Consider the following 19,704-nt stretch of genomic DNA (forward strand, 5'->3'; position numbering starts at 1 on the left):
ATAAAAAAATTATGAAGAAACAGTGCTTTTCTCCCCATATCAAAATCTTTACTGGTGACTTTGTGGGTAATAAAGTTTTACTATGGCCAGGAAATATTTGGTTTCATGGAAGAAAAGCCACACAAACAAGAAAACCAAGAGGAGTCTACAATAGAATGAGACAAAATATCACATATGCATACAAAGAGAAAACCTGTAAAGAGTGTAAAGAAAAATCCAAAATCTAAACTGAAAAATCAGAACCAAAGAAGCACATACATGCCTGTCCCTACATGCTAAAATTTTAGGATGTACACACATGCCTGCCCCTGGATGCCAGGAATCTTCTTTATGCTTCTGTGTGTGTGTCTGTGTGTGTCTGTGTGTCTGTGTCTGTGTGTCTGTGTGTGTGTATCTCTTTTCCCAGTATGGTCCTAGTCTATAAACACATAGCCATGTAAGTGCCCACTCTAAAGTGACCTTTTAGTAAAGCGGATGACACATGGTGAGCAATGCTTTGGGGACTGTGAGAGAGGCTCCAGGAAAAAAGGCAGAGGGCCTTTTACCTCAGTGCATTCTGTTCCCTGGATTGTTTTTGGATGTGATTCCATGCCTCCTGTGACAAGTATTTGCATTCAATTTATAAAACATGTTTATTCATGTTGGATGTCAGAACACAACTCTAGAATCTAATCTGGTGAAAGGATGTGCTTAATGCTGTTCTCAGAGTACCCTAAATCTGGATATGGCCTCTGCCTTGCATTCATGCTTTCCCAGAATAATCTCTAGTATGAGCCAGACAGATGTGTTTAAATTGATCAATCCTGAGAATGTTCTGAGAAAGGGCTGCTCTGTTATTATTTAATATGTGCTTATTGACATTTACATGTTTTTCTGATCATGTTTTTCTAAACTCAATCAACCTTCTTGGCTCATTTATTTCATTGTTACATTAGTGTATTCAGTACACTGAAACTGAAGTCATCGTCTGAAGCATTAGACTATATTCCATCCCATTCTTTAAGGTCTTCAAATCCCTGGTCTCACAGACAGATCTACTTAGGTCCGTGAAGTCAACAAGTGGTGCCTGAATTGGGAACCTGAATGAAAAGCTAAGAGAGGATGCAAGGACCTCTGAAAGATAAGGAGGGATCACTGTGTGGCTAAAAGCAGGAAAACCAACACCGTGTATTGAGTTGATACATCATTTCATAAAAAAGAGTGGTGCCACAGTGTCTAAAGCCCAGCTGCAAGAACACTGAGATTTAATAATGGCATATGTTCCTCGGTTTCCTGAAAAGCATACTTTAGATCCCAGAATATAGTATCAAATGAAAGAAAAGCTAGTTAAAGTCCATAGACGAGAACAATATTCAGGTACAGTTTTAGGTGACTTGGGCATTGATATGCACTACAATACAAACAATAAATGGTGACAAGTCAGAAGATTTGGAAAAGGCTATGATAGCACCTTGCCTGGACGATGGCTATCCCATGATAACTAGATGGAGTGCCCTTGCCTTTCTTCTAGTCTTTCTAAGCCTATTTGCTTTATCCCCTTCCCCAAGCCACAGAACACCTCCAGTTACGGAAACATAGCATACAGATGCCTGGGAAGAGTGGCTAGACATTCAGGTGAGGGCCCAGTGACCCTCCAAACAATCCCATTCTATGTGAGAATGCCAAAAGTAATGATCAATAGTGCTGATGACCATTTGCAAGGAAGTAGAGCTGGTCCTATTGTTCTGGTTGGGGACCAGTGCTGTGTTACACTGACACAGAAGTAGCTTTTAAGAGTGTCTTGCTTAGGGTCTCTATTGCTAAGAAGAGACACCACCAATCATGTCAATTCATAAAGGAAAATGATGTGGGATTCCCCTCTGTATGTTGTGAATATGTTTTATTACCATTGGTTAATAAAGAAGCTTCTTCAGCCTATGGCAGGGCAGAATATAATCAGGCTGGAAGAGACATAGAGAGAGAATAAGTGTCAAAGAGATGTCATGTAGCTGTCGAATGAGACAGACACCAGAATTTTACCTGGTAAGCCACAATCTTGTGGCAATACACAGAATAATAGAAATGAGTTAATTTAAGATGTAAGACTTAGTTAATAAGAATCCTAAGGTACTAGGTAAAGCAGTGTTGTAATTAACACTGTTTCTGTGTAGTTATTCAGGTCTGAGCAGCTGGGAAATAACAGAGCAGCCAATGCCCATCAAAATCCCAGCAAAATTCTTCACAGACCTTGAAAAAACAGTACTCAACTTCGTATGGAAAAGCAAAAAAATCAAGAATAGCCAAAACAATCCCGTACCATAAATGAAGTGGAAATATCACAATCCCTGACTTCAAACTCTACTAAAGAGCTACAATACTGAAAACAGTCTGGTATCACCATAAAAACAGACAGGAATCAAATTGAAGATACAGATATCAGACCACAGACCTACAAACACCTGATTTGACAAAGAAGCAAAAAATATAAAATTGAAAAATGAAAGCATATTCAACAAATGGTGCTTGCAAAACTGGATATCAATATGTAGAAATACGAAAATAGGTCCCTATCTGTCACCATGTCCAAATGAATCAAAGACCTCAACATAAAGCGAGCCACACTGAACCTTATAAAAGAGAAAGTGGGAAGTACACTTGAATACATTGGCACAGGAGACTACTTCTTAAATATAACCCCAGTAGCACAGACACTGAGAGAAAAAATTAATAAATAAGACCTCCTGAAACTGAAAATCTTCTGTAAAACAGAGGACATGGTCAAAAAGACAAAATGGCAGCCTACAGAATGGGAAAAGACCTTTACCAACCCCACATCAGACAGAGGTCTGCTCTCCAAAATATACAAAGAGCTCAAGACATTAGTCATCAAAAGAACAAATAATCCAATTAAAAAATGGGGTACAGACCTAAACAGAGAACTCTCAACAGAGGAATCTAAAATGGCTGAAAGACACTTAAGGAAATGCTCAACATCCTTGGCCATCAGAGAAATGTAAATCAAAATAACTCTGAGATTCCACTTTACACCTTTAAGAATGGCCAGCATCAAAAATACTGATGATACCTTCTGCTGGAGACAATGTAAGGTAAAGAGAACACTCCTCCATTGCTGGTTGGAATGGTACAGCCCCTTTTGGATATCAGTATTGCGATTTCTCAGAAAATTAGGAAATAACCTTCTTCAAGACCCAGAAATACCACTTTTGGGTATATGCCCCCAAAATGCTCACCCGTACCACAAGGGCATGTGCTCAACTATGTTCATAGCAGCATTGCTTGCCATAGCCAGAGCCTGGAAACAACCTAAATGCCCCTCAACCAAAGACTGGATGAGGAAAATGTGGTACATTTACACAGTGGAGTACTACATAGCAGAAAAAAGGACATCTTAAAATTTGCAGGCAAATGGATGGATCTAGAAAACATATTGAGTGAGGTAATCCAGACCCAGAAAGACAAATATTATATGCACTCACTCAAAAGTGGCTTCTAGACATAAATCAAAGTAAACCAGCCTACAATTCACAATCCTAGAGAACCTAGACAACAAAGAAGACCCTAAGAGAGACATATCTAATCTACATGGGAAATAGCAAAAGACAAGATCTCCTATGTAAATTGCGAGCATTGGGATGATGGGAGAGGGTTGAAGGAGAGGGGAGAGGAAGAGACGGGAGCAAAGAAAAATGTATAGCTCAATAAAATCAACAAAAAATGAAAAAAGAGTTGTGAGCTGACCATGGCATGTCACCACAAAGAGCAGTAATGCCTTTGATCCTAGTTACTAAGGAGGCAGTGACAGGAGCCTTGCAAGGGCAAGGCCTTTCAGAACTAGATAAAGAGTTCAGACCAGACTGGAGAAATTAGTGACACTCTGACACTCAAAACAAAAATTGGGGGTTGGAGAGAGGGCCCAGCATACTAAGTGGATACCATGTCAAGTGTAAACATCAGAGTTTGGATCCCCAGAACACACATAAAATCTGAGCAGCTGTGGCAACCCACTTGTACTCTCAGCGTACTGCAAGAACAGACGGCAGTCCAAGATCAAACTGGTTTGCTAGACTGGCAGAATTGGTGAGTTCTGCATTCAAATCAAAGACCCTGTGCCAATATATAAAGCGGCAATCAATCAGAAGGCCTCTACACACATGGGTACACACGTGTACACACAAGCATGCATGCACACACATGTCAAGGAAAAAGTTAAATATTTTAATAGGGCTAAGGATGTAGTTCAAGGAATGTATTTACCTAGGCCTAGGTTCAAACCCCAGAACTATGTGAAAGGACCAATCTATTATACACATATGCTTCCATTAGTCAAAGCACAAAGGAATCTTGTCCTAATCCATCTTAAATTTAGACTGCTTATCATTATTTTTACTTATGTAATATTTAAATCTTCCACTGATTTGTATGATTTATAAGGGCTAAGCCTATCTTCACCCATTATGGCATTTTTTTTATGCCAAGGTAACTACTAGCTCATAATAAATGCTTAGTGTATCTTTTCTAAATTAATTATTCATATGTCTAATGTGGATGTAAGAGAAACTCTAAATATTTTAGCTCTATTTCTATGTCTTTGGAGATCCATGTACAGAAAAAGAAAATTATAAGCATATTATGAAGAAAAATGTTTATTATTTTCATAAGATTTTAATAATTCTGACAGAACTATCAACTTTATTTAGCAATAAAGAATGATAACATAAAAAATGAAAATACCTGATCCCAGGAAACAGAACGGTCATCAGACTCTTTCTCCATTGCTATAGATGTCTTAGGATCTCCCCAACTGTGTATTGTCATGTTTTCTTTCCTTTGGTGTTGATGGAGGGCATCCTTTTTGGCACAGGCCCTTCTGGTTGAGAGTGTGTTGAGGAGTTGTTCTAGTTCTAGAAATTTCAGATAAAATCTGGTGTCACATGGAATAGACAGATCACATTTTGAGTGGTCACAAGTTCCAAGTCCACAGTTCAGACTTTTTACAAAGTAAACTTGGTTTATGGTTATAATGGAACAAAGCTAAAGACTATTTATACTTCGTGTGAGTGCTGATTCCCTCTAAAGACCTTCGATTAAACTTGGATGAAGAATGAATCATCCCAGAATAATCCTACATTTTTATACCCTAGAAACAACAAAAGTGAGCATTCAGAGAACATACATTTCATTGAGACGTGTGTTTTATTTGCTATAAATCATATAATGAAGGGGAGAGAGGGATGGCTCAGAGATAAAGACATTTGCTGCCAAGCCTAATAATTCAGTTTGATTCCTGGGTCCCACATGTGAAAAGAGAGAACCAACTCTAGAAAGATTTCCTGTGACCTTCATTTATGAAGTGTGGCACACTCATGTGCACAACCATATACATGTAAACATACTCATATAATTCATACATACATACATACATGTAAAATAACTACAATGTAATAAAAACTCAAATAAAAAATGTAAAGTAGAAACTGGCCTCATCTTCAGAACATTTACACCCTGAAGGTACTCTACAGCCTCATCAGATTGTATATTTCTTTATTGTATATGAACCAATCAAAATACATTCCTTTTAGAGGTATAGGCAGAACAAAGAAAATAAATGAAATCAAGCTAAGGTTAGAGAGGTTCACTAGATTATATATATTTTTAAATTCTGCTTTTGATGTCACACATGTATTGCAGTTCATTTCCATCAATTCATTTCTACACTTTTAAAATTATTTATACAAAGAATGATTAAATAAAGTAGTCAGTCTATGTGGCATTACTCTTCCTATCTGTGAATAAAATACCTTTGTAATATTCCTAAACAGTATAATTAGTTATATAAAAATATACTGAGCAATTTTATTGTAAATGACCAATTTTCAGCAACAAAAAAATAATATGAGCTTTCAAGATAACTGCAAAAGAGTGACTGGTATTAAGGAGAAATAGCAAATGATAAATACATCTGCAGGTAGTCCCAGATGTTGGATTTAGTTTCAAAGTCTTCAAGGAAGTTAGCAAAAGTATGTTTAAGGAACTAAAGAAAATCATAATTAAATAATAAAAGTGAAGAATGGTAATAAGTAAAAGAATTTTTTAATAAATAGACAAAAATTATATATAAAGTTCCAAATATATAGTTTTAAGATAAACAATTACAAAAAGCACTAAATGATATATGTGAGAAAGCAGAAGGTAAAAAAATCACTGACCATTTATAGTGATAACAGAAATAATCCTTCCTGAAGAATAGAGAAAGAAAAACTGGAATAAATTTCAGAGAACTGTTATTATCAACAGATATGAATTGACAGCCACAGGAAGAGAGACAAAGGATAATGAAAAACCTGATGAAAAGAATGGCCAAGAACTTCTCAAGTGTGTTATAAGAATCTTCATTAGCATTTCAGGAAACTTATTAAACACCAACCAATTTAAATAAGCCAACATTCATGCTCAGACTCATTATAGTCAAACTGATGAAAATCTTGTATTTTCATTGAGCTAAAATGATTCATATATGTGTGGCAGCAGATGGCTGACTTTCTATCTGGACAATAGTAGGATGACATATTCAAAGAACTGAAAGAATCAGTTGTCAAACAATGGTTTTATATCCAGCAAAACAGTCCCTCACAATGAATTAGAAAAAAAAAATCCTGGTAAACAGTGAATGATAGAACTTTTTATTAATATCCATATATGACAAGAAATACAGAATTAAATGTGATTTTGTTTATATTTATACGCATATATGTGTTTGTGTGTCTAAGTATGAATATGTGTATATAGTTGCCTACAGAGGCCAGAAGAGGGCACTGGGTTGCCTGGAGCTGGGTTTTCAGGCAAGCTGCAAGCCTCCTGATATGGATGCTGGGGTCAGAATTTCAGTCTTCTGAAAAACAAGCAAGACCTATTTACCACTGAGCCATCTTGGCAATACTAGAATGAAATTCTTCCGACTGTAAAGAAATGACTCAAAGTTTTCTTTTGGTAAAATTTCCAGGTTATTCAACTTTATTATAGGGAATGGAGAGCTTTAGAAACATGAAATTGTACGTTAATGAAAGAAATTCTGTAGTTATATTTATAAATATATATCTAATGAGAACACACTGCATTCTTTTTTTTCAAACTCAGAACCATAGGAACACAACTCACCCACAATACTACTTAATACTGTATTTCAGTTATTAACTAAAGCAGGTATGTAAGAGAGCAAGCAAAATTACAGAAACTGGAAAGAGACAAAGCCATAACTACTTGGAAATGATGCAAATATATATCTGACACTCCTCAGAAAAGCAACTGTAAAACAATAGTCTTAATGGAGCAGGTTTTAAAGTTAATCTATAAAAGTCAGTAGCTCTCACTTATATAAGAACCAACCAGAAGATACATAAAAGAAAACCTCATTTAAGATGGCCAGGAGGAAAGTGAGCTGCCTAAACATAAATGCAAAAAGGGGTATCTGGAAACTTATATCATACAATAATAAAATACACATGCGAGCACAAACAAGTTGAAAGATATGTTTCATTATGGGATGTAATATGTAACATGTTTTCTCTAAGTATTTATATAAACACACACATATAAGTATGCATGCATGACAGTGTTTTTTTTTTTTTGAAGAGGAGCTCAACAATTTAATCATGTTAGTTATGATCAATAAACAAGCCAGGAAAATCTTGAAAATAATTTGTTGTTTTCCTTTGAGAACATCAGCAAAGAGCTGCAGAGATGGCTCAGTGCATGTAAGCATAAGGACTAGAGTTCAGATCCTCAGCACCCAAGAAAATGCCAGTCAGGGTAGTAGCTCACCCATTATCCTAGTACTCAAGGAATCTCCAGAGTAAGCTAAGTAGACTAGCTGAATCTGTGAATATTGGGTTCAAGCAAGAGAGTCTGACTCAACATTTAAGGTGGAAAGTCATCAAGGAAGGTACCCAACATCAACCTCTGACCTCTACATGATATATATATATGTGTGTGTGTGTGTGTGTGTGTATGTATATCCAGTTTATATATATATATATATATATATATATATAAAACATGTATGTATATACACATGTGAACATGAATGTATGCACATTTCACTCACAGATACACATGCAATATAAAGATTCCAAGCAAAACAAAATTAATGTGGAAGGAAATATTTTCATTATAGAATTATAATATCAAGAAATAGGTAGCTAGATATAATCAGACTTGAAGGATACCATAGGTGTATGCCTCACTTATAATCAACAGCTTCCAAGAGCAAGGTCTGAAACTACAGACTCTAATTCATGGCCAGAAGAATGAATCTGAGTCATTCTTGGGAGAAGAGTGTGACATTCCAAAGGTCTGAGAAGGTCATGAGTTGATAACAGTCTATAACTGATTCTATGAACTCCAAACCTCCTAAATTTACCATCTGGCAGGAAGCATTCTGACAAAGAACAAGGCTAGATCACCACCCTCTCCTGTCAGGGTCAATCCAAATGGGCCTTTCAATCACTTACAGGAGTAAAAAATATCCCACAGGAAAGGTGTCTATTCCAGTCTTAAAAAATAATATAAAACCTGACACCTGATTTCTCAATGAAAACAAGAAAGCCAGAAGGTCTAGTCAAGCGTTATGCAGGCATTAAGAAACCACAGATGCCAGTCTAGACTACTCTATCCAGCAAAACATTCAATCACTATAGAAGGACAAAACAGGATATTTCATGACAGAATCATGTTGAACCTAGCCACAAACTCAGCCCTATACAAAGTACTAGAAGGAAAACTCTAAACCAAGGAAGATAGCTGCATCCACAAAAACACAGATAATAGATGATCTCACAGCAGCAAATCTCAAAGAAGGGGAAAACACACACAATACCATCACCAACAATGAAAACAACAGGAACTAGCAATCACTGGTCAATAATATCCCTTAAAATAAATGGACTCAACTCACCTATAAAAAGACACAAGCTAACAGATTGGACACAAAAACAGAATCCATCCTTTGGCTGTATACAAGAAACACACCTCAAACTCAATGACAGACATTGCCTCAGAGTAAAGAGTTGGAAAAAAAATTCCAATCAAATGGACTAAAAAAGCAAGCTGGTGTAGTCATCCTAATATCTAGCAAAATACACTTCAAACTAAAATCAATCAAAAGACGAACATTTTGTATCAGTTACAGGAAAAATCCATCAAGAGGACATCTCAAGACACACACGCGCCCCCCCCCCCAAGCCTGCCTTGTCTGCAAGGTCCTTTGCTGAGGATCAGCTTCCTGCTCCTACACTAAGGCTACCCACCCAGAGCAGTGAGTGCCTGACTAGCAGACAGGCCTCAAGGTCCCCATGAGGGAGCATTGGCCCCTGCTGCTGGGGCTGCAGGGTCTGCTGTGCTCTCCTGGACCTGCCCTGCCTGCCTCCATCTTCAACAAATGGTGCTGGCAGAACTGGATGTTGAACAAACAGAAAGGGGTGGAAAACACCACCAGAAATAGGTTACATAATGCTTTGTTAACTTTGAATTTTCTCAATGCTAATGAGAAGGGAACATCGGCTGCAGAAAGACATTGGATAATGGAAAAGTCTACTGAACTAAATCAACCAGTTTATTTCAAGGATGTGCTGACCTCAGTTGGGGAAGGGGATTTGCTCTTGTCTCCACAGGTGAGGAAAAATTGTGGATACCGTCAAAATTAATAAAGGTTCATTTCGATGAAGAGAAGCCACTTGGGAAAGATAAATAACAATTCAATCACATGGATGGTGATCATACTACTGGTAAGTAATACAGATAGGTTGGGGGCAGGGTTCTCTTCTTATCTCCGCAGGAAAATACCCATCTTCAAAGAATTTAAGGGACCCTGAATATTTAATTACCGATGGAGGGACATGTTCTGTAAGTATTAATTTATATATATATATATATATATATATATATATATATATATATATGTCTTAAACTTTCTTTGCCTTTCCTCATATCTGTGTCTTTCTTTATATGTCAGTATATGTCCTTGTTGTTAATGTTTAAATTTCCCATAACAAGCAACAAATTTTCCTACAGTAATCTTTGAAGTTTCCAGGATGAAGATGGGACCCCAAGACATCAACTCAATCTGGTTTTTATGACATCATGAATTTTTTTTTTAAAGCACTAATATTAGACCTATTTTTTGGTACCAACTACACGAGACAATTTCGAATGGTGCACATTTTTGACAACACTCTGGCCGGACCTTCTCAAAACGCTCTGAGACTAGTTACAATTTTCTTAGGTCAAAGGTTAAATTGGGAATTTTACCATCATTTGCTTTCACAGGACCCCCTAAAAAGAACGTCGCCCCCATGTCAGCTAGAAGCAATCTTAGAGGACGACATCCCCTCTCCCAACAGAGTTTGCCCTCAGGGTTAGGGACATCTTTTAGTGGTTGGTTTAGGGTTGAGGGGATGGGGCGATATTTTTATAAAATTAGGGGTATTTTTTTTTTTTTTGGTTTTTTGAGACAGGGTTTCTCTGTGGTTTTGGAGCCTGTCCTGGAACTAGCTCTTGTAGACCAGGCTGGTCTCGAACTCACAGAGATCTGCCTGCCTCTGCCTCCCAAGTGCTGGGATTAAAGGCGTGCGCCACCACCACCCGGCTGAATTAGGGGTATTTTAAAAAGAAGACAGAAGAAGAAGAAGAAGAAGAAGAAGAAGAAGAAGAAGAAGAAGAAGAAGAAGAAGAAGAAGAAGAAGAAGAAGAAGAAGAAGAAGAAGAAGAAGAAGAAGAAGAAAGAAGAAGAAGGGGGATTAACTGGTTTTATGGGATAATTGGTATTTGTGAAGTACTGTTTATAGAAAATTGTATTGGTACTATTTCTTGTATATTGATATATTGAATATTGAATGTGAGTGTTCCTACCTCTATTTTTGTATGAATATGCTTATAACTTTGTCTATATTGTATTGATACATCTACCATATTACAACGTACATTTCTACCTCTGATACTATGACATTGTTTACAGTTGAAGATCATTGTCTTCATATATTGCACAGTTGTTTATTCTTTTAGTCTTCAAGTTAGATAGGTATTGAGAATTATATGTTTATCATATTTATTTTTAGGTTAATCAGGTCTTTTAGATACATAGAGATTATATTTAGTATAGATAGTATAATCTTCAGCCTCTTCGAAGAGCTGTAGAAAATGGCCTTTAATCTAACCTAAAATTTCTGTGCCAACGAGACACAATTACTCCTGGCAATGCCATTCTACTCCCGAGAGAACGTTGAGCACCAAAGACACTCCACTGGGAGCTTGTCTTCTTGGCAGAACTGGCCTTTGGGTTAAGAAAAGCCCATACCTCAACTTCTGACAAAGATACAGAATATCCCTAAGTGGATGAAACAGGATTGTCTTATCCTGCCAAGACAGGATAGGATAGTTCTAAGAATGGTATGTCAGTTATGTTAGGCCTTAGCCAAATTTGGTTGACTCAACGTTGCAAACGAGACTTTGGGTGATTGCCCAGGTAGTCAGTTGTCTCTGTCAATTGTTGCACATTTTGGATATCTCTTGTTTGTTAAGTAATATTTATTCACTTCTCAGATCTTTGACGGAGTTGAAGATTATATAATTGTAGTTACTCTCTATGTTATTTAGACTCCTTGAGATAGAATGTTTAGCAAAACTTTTGTTCTCAATATTGTTTGTTATATTTATTATTTGTTATTATTGTATATGGTTGTATTTGGTTTAGTTCTGTCTTATTTAGACAAAAGGGGGAGATGTATTGATAAGCCCCACCCATTGGGGGCGTGTTCGCCTCGGGCTAATGTTTACTGATAAATCTGCAGGGTGTGATCCCAGCAGCCCCTTTTCTCTGCTTTCCTGTTCTCTGCGGGAACCTGTGGTCCTGTAAGTCTATTTCCCCATTAAAACTGTATATATTTTTATAATCTGTCTGCATTCATTTACGTCGTTACATGTCCCCAGCTGTTACCTTGGGCAACTGAGGAGATGGAACCTGAAATGACCCTATCCTATACTGATGAATATCTTGCATATCACCTAAGAACCTTCATCTGGCGATGGATCGAGGTAGAGACAGAGACTCAGTTTGGAGCAACGGTCTGAGCTCTTAAGGTCCAAATGAAGAGCAGAAAGAAGGAGAACATGAACAAGGAAGTCAGGACCAAGAGGGGTGCACCCACCCACTGTGACAGTGGAACTGATCTATTGGGAGCCCACCAAGGCCAGCTGGACTGGGACTGAATAAGCATGGGTTGAAACTGGACTCTCTGAACATGGCGGACAATGAAGGCTGATGAGAAGCCAAGGACAATGGCTCTAGGTTTCGATCCTAATACATGAACTGGCTTTGTGGGAGTTTAGCCTGTTTGGACGCTCACCTTCCTGGACCTAGATAGAAATGGGAGGACCTTGGTCTTCCCGCAGGGCAGGGAATTTGGACTGCTCTTCAGTATCGAGAGGGAGGGGGAATGGAGTGGGGGGAAGAAAAGAGGAGTGGGGATAGGGGAAGGGGAGTGGGGGGAGGGGCAATATGTGGGAGGAGGGGGAGGGAAATGGGAAAAGGGGAGCAGGTGGAAATTTTAATTAAAAAAGAATAAAAATAAAAAAAAGAGGACATCTCAAATACAATAGCATCCTCATATGTAAAAGAAACACTTCTAAAGCTTAAATCACACATTAAACCCCACACACTAATAGTGGGAGATGTCAACAACCTACAGTCACTACAGGTCTGCCAGACAGAAACTTAACAAAGAAATAAGGGAACTAACATATGTCACGACTCAAATGGACTTAATAAACATCTATAGAACATTCGATCCAACCATAGAAGAATATACCTTCTTTTCAGCACTTCATGGATCCTTCTAAATAATTGACCACATACTAGATAAGAAAGCAAACCTCAACAAATACAAAAAACTGGAATAACCTCATGATATATATAAAATTCTAATTTTAGTCCATGATGATCTAATATATAATATAATATAATATAATATAATATAATATAATATAATATAATATACATCATATTGAGTGAGGTAACCCAGACCCAGAAGGACAAATATCATATGTACTCACTCATAAATGACTTTTTAGAGATAACACAAAGAAAACAAGCCTACAGTTCACAAACCCAGAGAACCTGGACAACAATTAGGACCCTAGGAGAGACATACATGGATCTAATATACATGGGAAGTAGAAAAAGACAAGATCTCCTGAGTAAATTGGGAGTACGGGGATCATGGAAGAGGGTAGAAGGGGAGGGATGAGGAAAGGAATGAAGAAGAGAAAAATATATAGATCAATAAAAACAATAATAAAAAGAATTGCAAAAATAATAATGTGAAATTTACCTACAGTGTAGGTTGCATCAATGATCTTTAGTCATCATCTACTCTCACCCTGTGAGTGTTCTGTTCATGGTGGCTCCTTTGTCTACTGTCTATTGTCATCACTTGAGGATGTACCTTCTTCTACTCTAAAATAAATTCTGCTTATCTTCTTCTATACTATGTGTCTCTCCTATAAATTCTACCATTGGAGATCTTTTGACCAGAGAGAAGTGGGGAGGCCATAATGAGAGCATTAGAACATCATTTTATAAGCTTCAAATAGCCAATTTAGACATCAATCAGAAGCTTATGAATCTCATACAAAAGAGAAGCAAATATTCCAAGTCTTCAGATGGTGGTCACCAACCATAAAAAGGTGCTCTTCACTAAATAACTGAAAATGAATACAATCTCCACCACATACAACCACCAACATACAGGTGATGCATAGAAGTGCAAGTTAACTGAATACAAACAGCAATCCCCAGGGTAAACACCCTTTACTCCCTACAACAAAATTATTTGCGATAAAATAGACAGAATGGGAGAAATATGCCACTTGTAAAGGAAATAAGAAATCTACCAACATTTTACATTTTATGGATTTTAGTTTGTGTGTGTGTGTGTGCACGCATGTATATGTGTCTGTTTGAGTATAGGCACACACATAAATGTTATACATGAGGAAGTCTAAGGTGCCAGTCCATGCTCTCTGCCTTGGTAGAAACAGGGTCTCTTGTTCTCACTATGTTAGACTAGCTGGCCCATGAGCTTCTGGGGGATTCTTCTGTCTGTGTATCTTGCCATAGAAACATTGGGCTCACGGATCATTACAGTGCCTGGCTTTGTTTGGATACTGGGATCTCAGCTTCTCATGCTTTCATGGAAAGCTTGTTACCCACTGATCCAAGTTGCTACTCATTTTGTGGATCTTATCTGGTTCCGGATTCAATTAAAAAATAAAAATATTTTTAAAACTCAGGAAAATGTGATCCAACATTCTTCAAAACTCAGAAGTGATTATTTTGGTTGATATTATATAATGAGATTAGAAAAAAAATCTACCTACAGGTACTTAGATTCATGTATAGGAACTGTCAAAACATTTTAGATGCTTATCAAGCCATTTTCCAAACTAAATACAAAGAAACATACAAAAATTAATACTCACATTTCCTTCCTGACATCATTTCATCTCAGAGCCTCCAAATATTACTTATCAGAAATAAATTAAATGAATATCTCACAAGCTACTGATATTTAAGCACAAATGGTTTACTTTTATGGTTACACTCAAGCTGCTATGGACTCTCATGAGCCATTTTGAATACCATTTCATTATTCTCCCATCTCAGGCCCAATGTGATGTATCAAATAAGAAAGTGTTTTTATTTAGTTAGTTCTCATGGCAGGTTTAAAATCTGTCCATTTGACTCTATTTTCCTGATTTCTATCCATACACAAGCGAGCCAAATTCACGTTTATGCTTCATCAGCCAATAGACTTCTGCCCTGAGAAGCCATCTGTCCTCTCTTTACATGCCAAGATAAACAGTGTTTAAAACAGACCTGAGCAAATTCGGGCAACAAAATGCTCTAGCCTTTGTGTTTTGGCATAATTAATTAGACAGATGTGACATGGAAATGAAATTCATGAAAAACAACCTTACCAGATAGGTGGAGGGAACTGGTCCTATTCAAGAAACTGAAAATATAGTCCGTGAGGTCATCTGGGGAAGGCAAGTCTCTTCTCCCCAGGCAAACTCCTTGGAGTGACAGGGCAAGGATGGCTGCAGCCAGCTGGGGAAGTGTCTTTTCATCAGCGCCATCGCTGCCCTGAATGCCAGATTGCCTCCGTAGAGTGTTAGTGTCCATACACTAAAGCCAAAGACAAAGAGAAAATGTTAGCTTCTGGACTTACACTGAATAAGTCTCCTCTAAAATTCCGCACAATGCATGAGGAATTGTTCATCTAAAAGAAAATTGGTTTGTAGGAATGGCAGTTGCCGTTCTACTATCCCAGAAGGAACTCAATTTGTGAAATATCTGACCTTTTCAAATCTAATCCCCCCCTCCTGGATCTCAGTCGTCTACACTTCCTGATGGCTGTCTTAAAAATACACTGTTTTCAAGAGGATCCCCTGCCCTTACATCTTGAATTCTTTCCTTTGGTGAATTTTCTCCCAGATTCAAGGACTCTTGTAAACTAGATGATTTTCAACTCTGCATCCTAGCCTTGATGGCATACTGGAACCTGCAATGATTAATTTTAATTGTCAACTTTAAAGGGTTTACCATCACCTCGGGGAAGGGTTTCTAGGTGTGCTTGTAGGAGATTTTCTTGATTGGGTTAACTTCAGTAGAAAGATCCATCCACTAAAGGCAGCACCCCTCCCTGGGGCTGAGATTCTGCACTGCACAAAAAGGAGAAGGAAGTCTCATCACAAGTATTTGTTGCTGTCTTCTTTCTGACTGTTGGGCTCAGTATGGCTAAGTGATTCAAGCTCCTGCTACCTTAAGTTTCCTGTCATGATGGCTGTCCTTTGAACTATAAGCCAAAACAAACCCATTCTTCCTTACGTTGATTGTTGAGGTGTTTTGTTACATCAGCAGAGAAGTAACTAAGTCCCCACCTTGACTTCTACATCGCCTTGAGCCCCAAAGCTCAGTGTGTGTTCACTATAGTGAGTGTGTAGTACCCTTGAGCATTGTGCCTGTGTTCTTAGAATTTCTACAGAATTTAGGATATATGACCTTTTGTGTGTGGGTGGGTGGGTATGTTAGTTTTTTCTGATTAAATTGTGTACAAGTGGAAAGGCAGAATTTTGCTTTAAAACCCATTGTTGCTCTTGCTCATTGGTTAAAATATATGCTATATGCCATAAACTGTGATAAGTCCCCTGTCAATGAACTGGGGTGGTCTGGTCCAATAAAAGAGGATGCAAGCATAAATTATTGTGTCAACATTCATTTCTTGTGATGTTGGAGAAGGCATAAAACAGTCTATTGGAGTTATTCTCTCTGAGGTCTAGAGGTAACCTCTAGACAGGAGTTTGTTTATAACCAGAATGGAAATATGGGGATGGAAATTAGGACCTCGCATAGGCTAAGCAGGAGTTCTTCTCTAGGCTATATCCCCAGCAGTGTTACCTCACTTTTGACACATTTGGGAAGTACTGTGAGTGAAGGGAACAAGTTGAGATATAACAGTATGATCCTCACAGTGAATTTTTGGAGAGATTATTTAAAAAAGAAAACATTATAGTCATGAGGTTCTGATGAGGATAGAGGAGAATTTCAAGAAGTCCTATAGTTAATACCTATCTTTTGTGAGGAGATAGGGCTGGGATGAGCTCTGAGCAGATCCAGGAACATTTACCATAGACCCAGAAAACAGCATAAAGAACTGCTGCGGTGAGTGCCCTAGGAACTGATTAAAGACGATAGGACACAGTTGCTCATGTACATGAGAGGGAAAAAAGAGGGTGATGTTTATATTCTGGTCTTGGAGTGTGACTGGAATGAGGACACTGGGATGGAAAAACCTCCCCTACAAGTATGTTGAGGACCACTAAAAAGACCACTAGGGGGGCTGACCTGTGGGAGCCAAGGCTTGTGCAGATTAAGAGCTGGAAAACTTAGTGGTTGATAGGATGGTGTGTAGCTCCTATGCTGTCTAGGACAAAGCAGCAGCCTGCAGAAAGATGTCATCAGCCTTCTGCCAAGTGTGAACTGACTGAATTCCTAGATAATGTAGGTAATAGGACCCTTCTAGGAGTCACAGACACTGGCATCTCTGGAAGACAACTGCCTTAAAACCTAGAAAGCGTTCATGAAGTGGTTTACTTTTTGATAACTCTATGGAAAAAGTAGCTTTCTATGTACTGTGATCTTACTCTCTAAAAATATTTGATCTTACAAACACTGCAAGTCTGAACATTGACCGTATGAACAGCATAACCAGAAACACACTGCGACCCACCATCTGACTTTAAGAACTGGATTTCCATTTCTGTTTCATCTGCCTCAAAAGACAGAAAATGTGAAAGATGCCTAAAATCCTAGTGGATAATTTAAGCCAATATTATGTCATAGAGAATTTGCAATGAACTAACTCATGGTAAAAATTGAATTCTACCAAGGAACCTTTATAGAAACAGAAACAATGGGCTCAAGATTGATATTCACAGGATTGGAGGTGCCATAAAGATCTTGGTGCTCAGTAAATATGTTCTTCATTGCGTACCAATAAGAGGAGATAGTAAGCCCATTTGCAGCATTTTGGAGAGGTGCTTGCTGGAGCAGGGCAGCAGAGACCATTGGCTCTTGAACAACAAAAAAGAGACTAAGAATTAAGCTTATTTTCATATATCAATGAGTAATTCAAAAGATAGAAAAGTCATGGCCATTATTTCATGAATAATAATCACACCTCTTCAAGGCGTGGAATGGATCCTCAGTCAACTCTTCTCGAAATATGGCTCAAGATTTATGAGGTGGAGAGCATAGCTCGGTAGTAGAGTGCTTACCTAGCATGCACAAAGGCCTAGGTTCAATTCCTAATACGATGATGATGATGATGATGATGATGATGGAGATGACAGTGATGATGATGGTGATGATGATGATGATGGGCATGTGTGTGTGTGGTGTATGCATAGGTATGTAATTTGTATGTGACCTGTGTGTACTCATGTGGAGGCCAGAGGTTGTCATCCTCTGTCACTCTCTACCTTTATTTGTTGAGAACGTGTCTGATACTGAACTGCAGCTTGCCATTTTTCCTAGACTGGCTGACCACACGTCCCAGGTGGCTGCCTGTTTTCCTCTAACCCCAAGGATTGCAAGAATGATGGAAACCCGTGGCTTTTACAGAGGCGCTAGAGACCCAAACCCAGGTGCCCTTGTTTGTGATTCAAGCGCTTCACCCGTGAGCCATCTACCTGCTTCATAGGATGAGAACAATAAGAATCAACTTTATGTTCAGATACCTTTGTCTACTGAAATTTAAAGCATGCTTGGAAGGCCAGCTTTCCTAGAACAATAATGAAGGCGACAGAAGATCAGGGTCCCATTGGCTGAGAGGGTGAGCTGAGGGCACTGAGAAGCATGTGCATTGAAACAAAACGCTAAGCAGCAGAGTGGCTGCTGTTTAGGGTTGACTATTGCAAGTAGTGCTTTTATCAATCAAATCACTGATGATAAATGCATCTCATAATTGTTTCTGCCTTCTTCCCTGGCCAGAAGCCAAAGCAGACACATGGCCTTCCACCACGATAGTTCATCTCTTGGACACTGATCAAACTTTTGACTCATACTTATTCAGGAGATGAAAATTGCCCTGTCACCTTGCATGTCTACCTACCCGTCCACCCACCCAACTTCTGTCTAAAAGTCATCCTTCATTTAATCATCTCATTTCCACGTGTAATTTTAAATTACATCACTTACTATCTACTATCCTGTAGTTCAAAACAGAAATACCTGTCTCTTTTAGAAGTTCACCCATGTCCTAGGACTAAGTGATTTAAGCAAGGCCAAGCCCACACCTCAACACAAGCACAGACAGCAGTTCCTTGCCTCTTACCTGGCCACCAGAAGTGCCAAAATATTTCCTGGTGAGCGCCAAGATGTCATCAGTTTCCTTCTGTGAAAGGAAATGGGAGTCTTCATTCTGCCGGAGGCCCAGGAGGCTATGCAGGTAAAATGCATACTCTCTGTTGCTCATGTTGAACTTTGACGAACAGATCTCTTCCTGGTGAACGATGAAATAGAGGAGGAGGAGAGAAACTCTCTGGACCTCTTCCTCTCTAAGCTCATCCTCGAAATCTCCTCCAGCCGTGAGTAACAGTGCATCCAGCTCCAAGCACTGTGGGGGACGGTAAGGAAGACAAAGGCGAGTTTTACAAACAGTACCAAAGCAATACCACCACATAAATGATCAAGCGCTTGTGCTGTGTGAATACAGGGCAAGGCGGGCAGTCCTAGCAGCTTCACTCAAAGATTGAGTCGTGGTGAGACTTTTATCTGACCATCATCTTTTCCTAAGGACCCCTTTTGTACAAGTGGCCTCTGGGTCCTCAAGCTGTTGATTTGCTCTTTTACATTAAACCAATCAACTTCTTGGCCAGGCATGGTGGTGCACACCTTTACTCCCAACACTTGGGAAGCAGAGGCAGGTGGATCCCTGAGTTCGAGGCCAGTGTGGTCTACAAAGTGAGTTCCAGGACAGTCAGGGCTACACAGAAAAACCCTGTCTGAAAAACAATGAAAAAAGAAGAAGAAAGAAGAAAAAGAAAAAGAGAGAGGGAGAGGAAGAGATAGATAGATAGATAGATAGAGAGAGA

The 19,704-nt window shown here is 38.6% G+C and overlaps 1 protein-coding gene across 2 annotated transcripts in view; it reads right to left on the reverse strand.

The window, feature by feature from the left end:
* Slc39a12 (solute carrier family 39 member 12) overlaps positions 1 to 19,704 on the reverse strand; it is a 91,116-nt gene that overhangs the window by 64,050 nt on the left and 7,362 nt on the right. For both annotated transcript variants that reach the window (XM_057787450.1, XM_057787449.1), the window contains exons 3-5: positions 18,945 to 19,226; positions 15,028 to 15,235; positions 4,732 to 4,901 (exon numbers count right to left, since the gene is read on the reverse strand). In XM_057787450.1, the coding sequence (XP_057643433.1) occupies positions 4,732 to 4,901; positions 15,028 to 15,235; positions 18,945 to 19,226 (660 nt within the window). The remainder of the gene's footprint in view (positions 1 to 4,731; positions 4,902 to 15,027; positions 15,236 to 18,944; positions 19,227 to 19,704) is intronic.

Source organism: Chionomys nivalis, chromosome 13 (assembly GCF_950005125.1).
Source record: "Chionomys nivalis chromosome 13, mChiNiv1.1, whole genome shotgun sequence".
Classification (NCBI taxonomy): Eukaryota; Metazoa; Chordata; class Mammalia; order Rodentia; family Cricetidae; genus Chionomys; species Chionomys nivalis.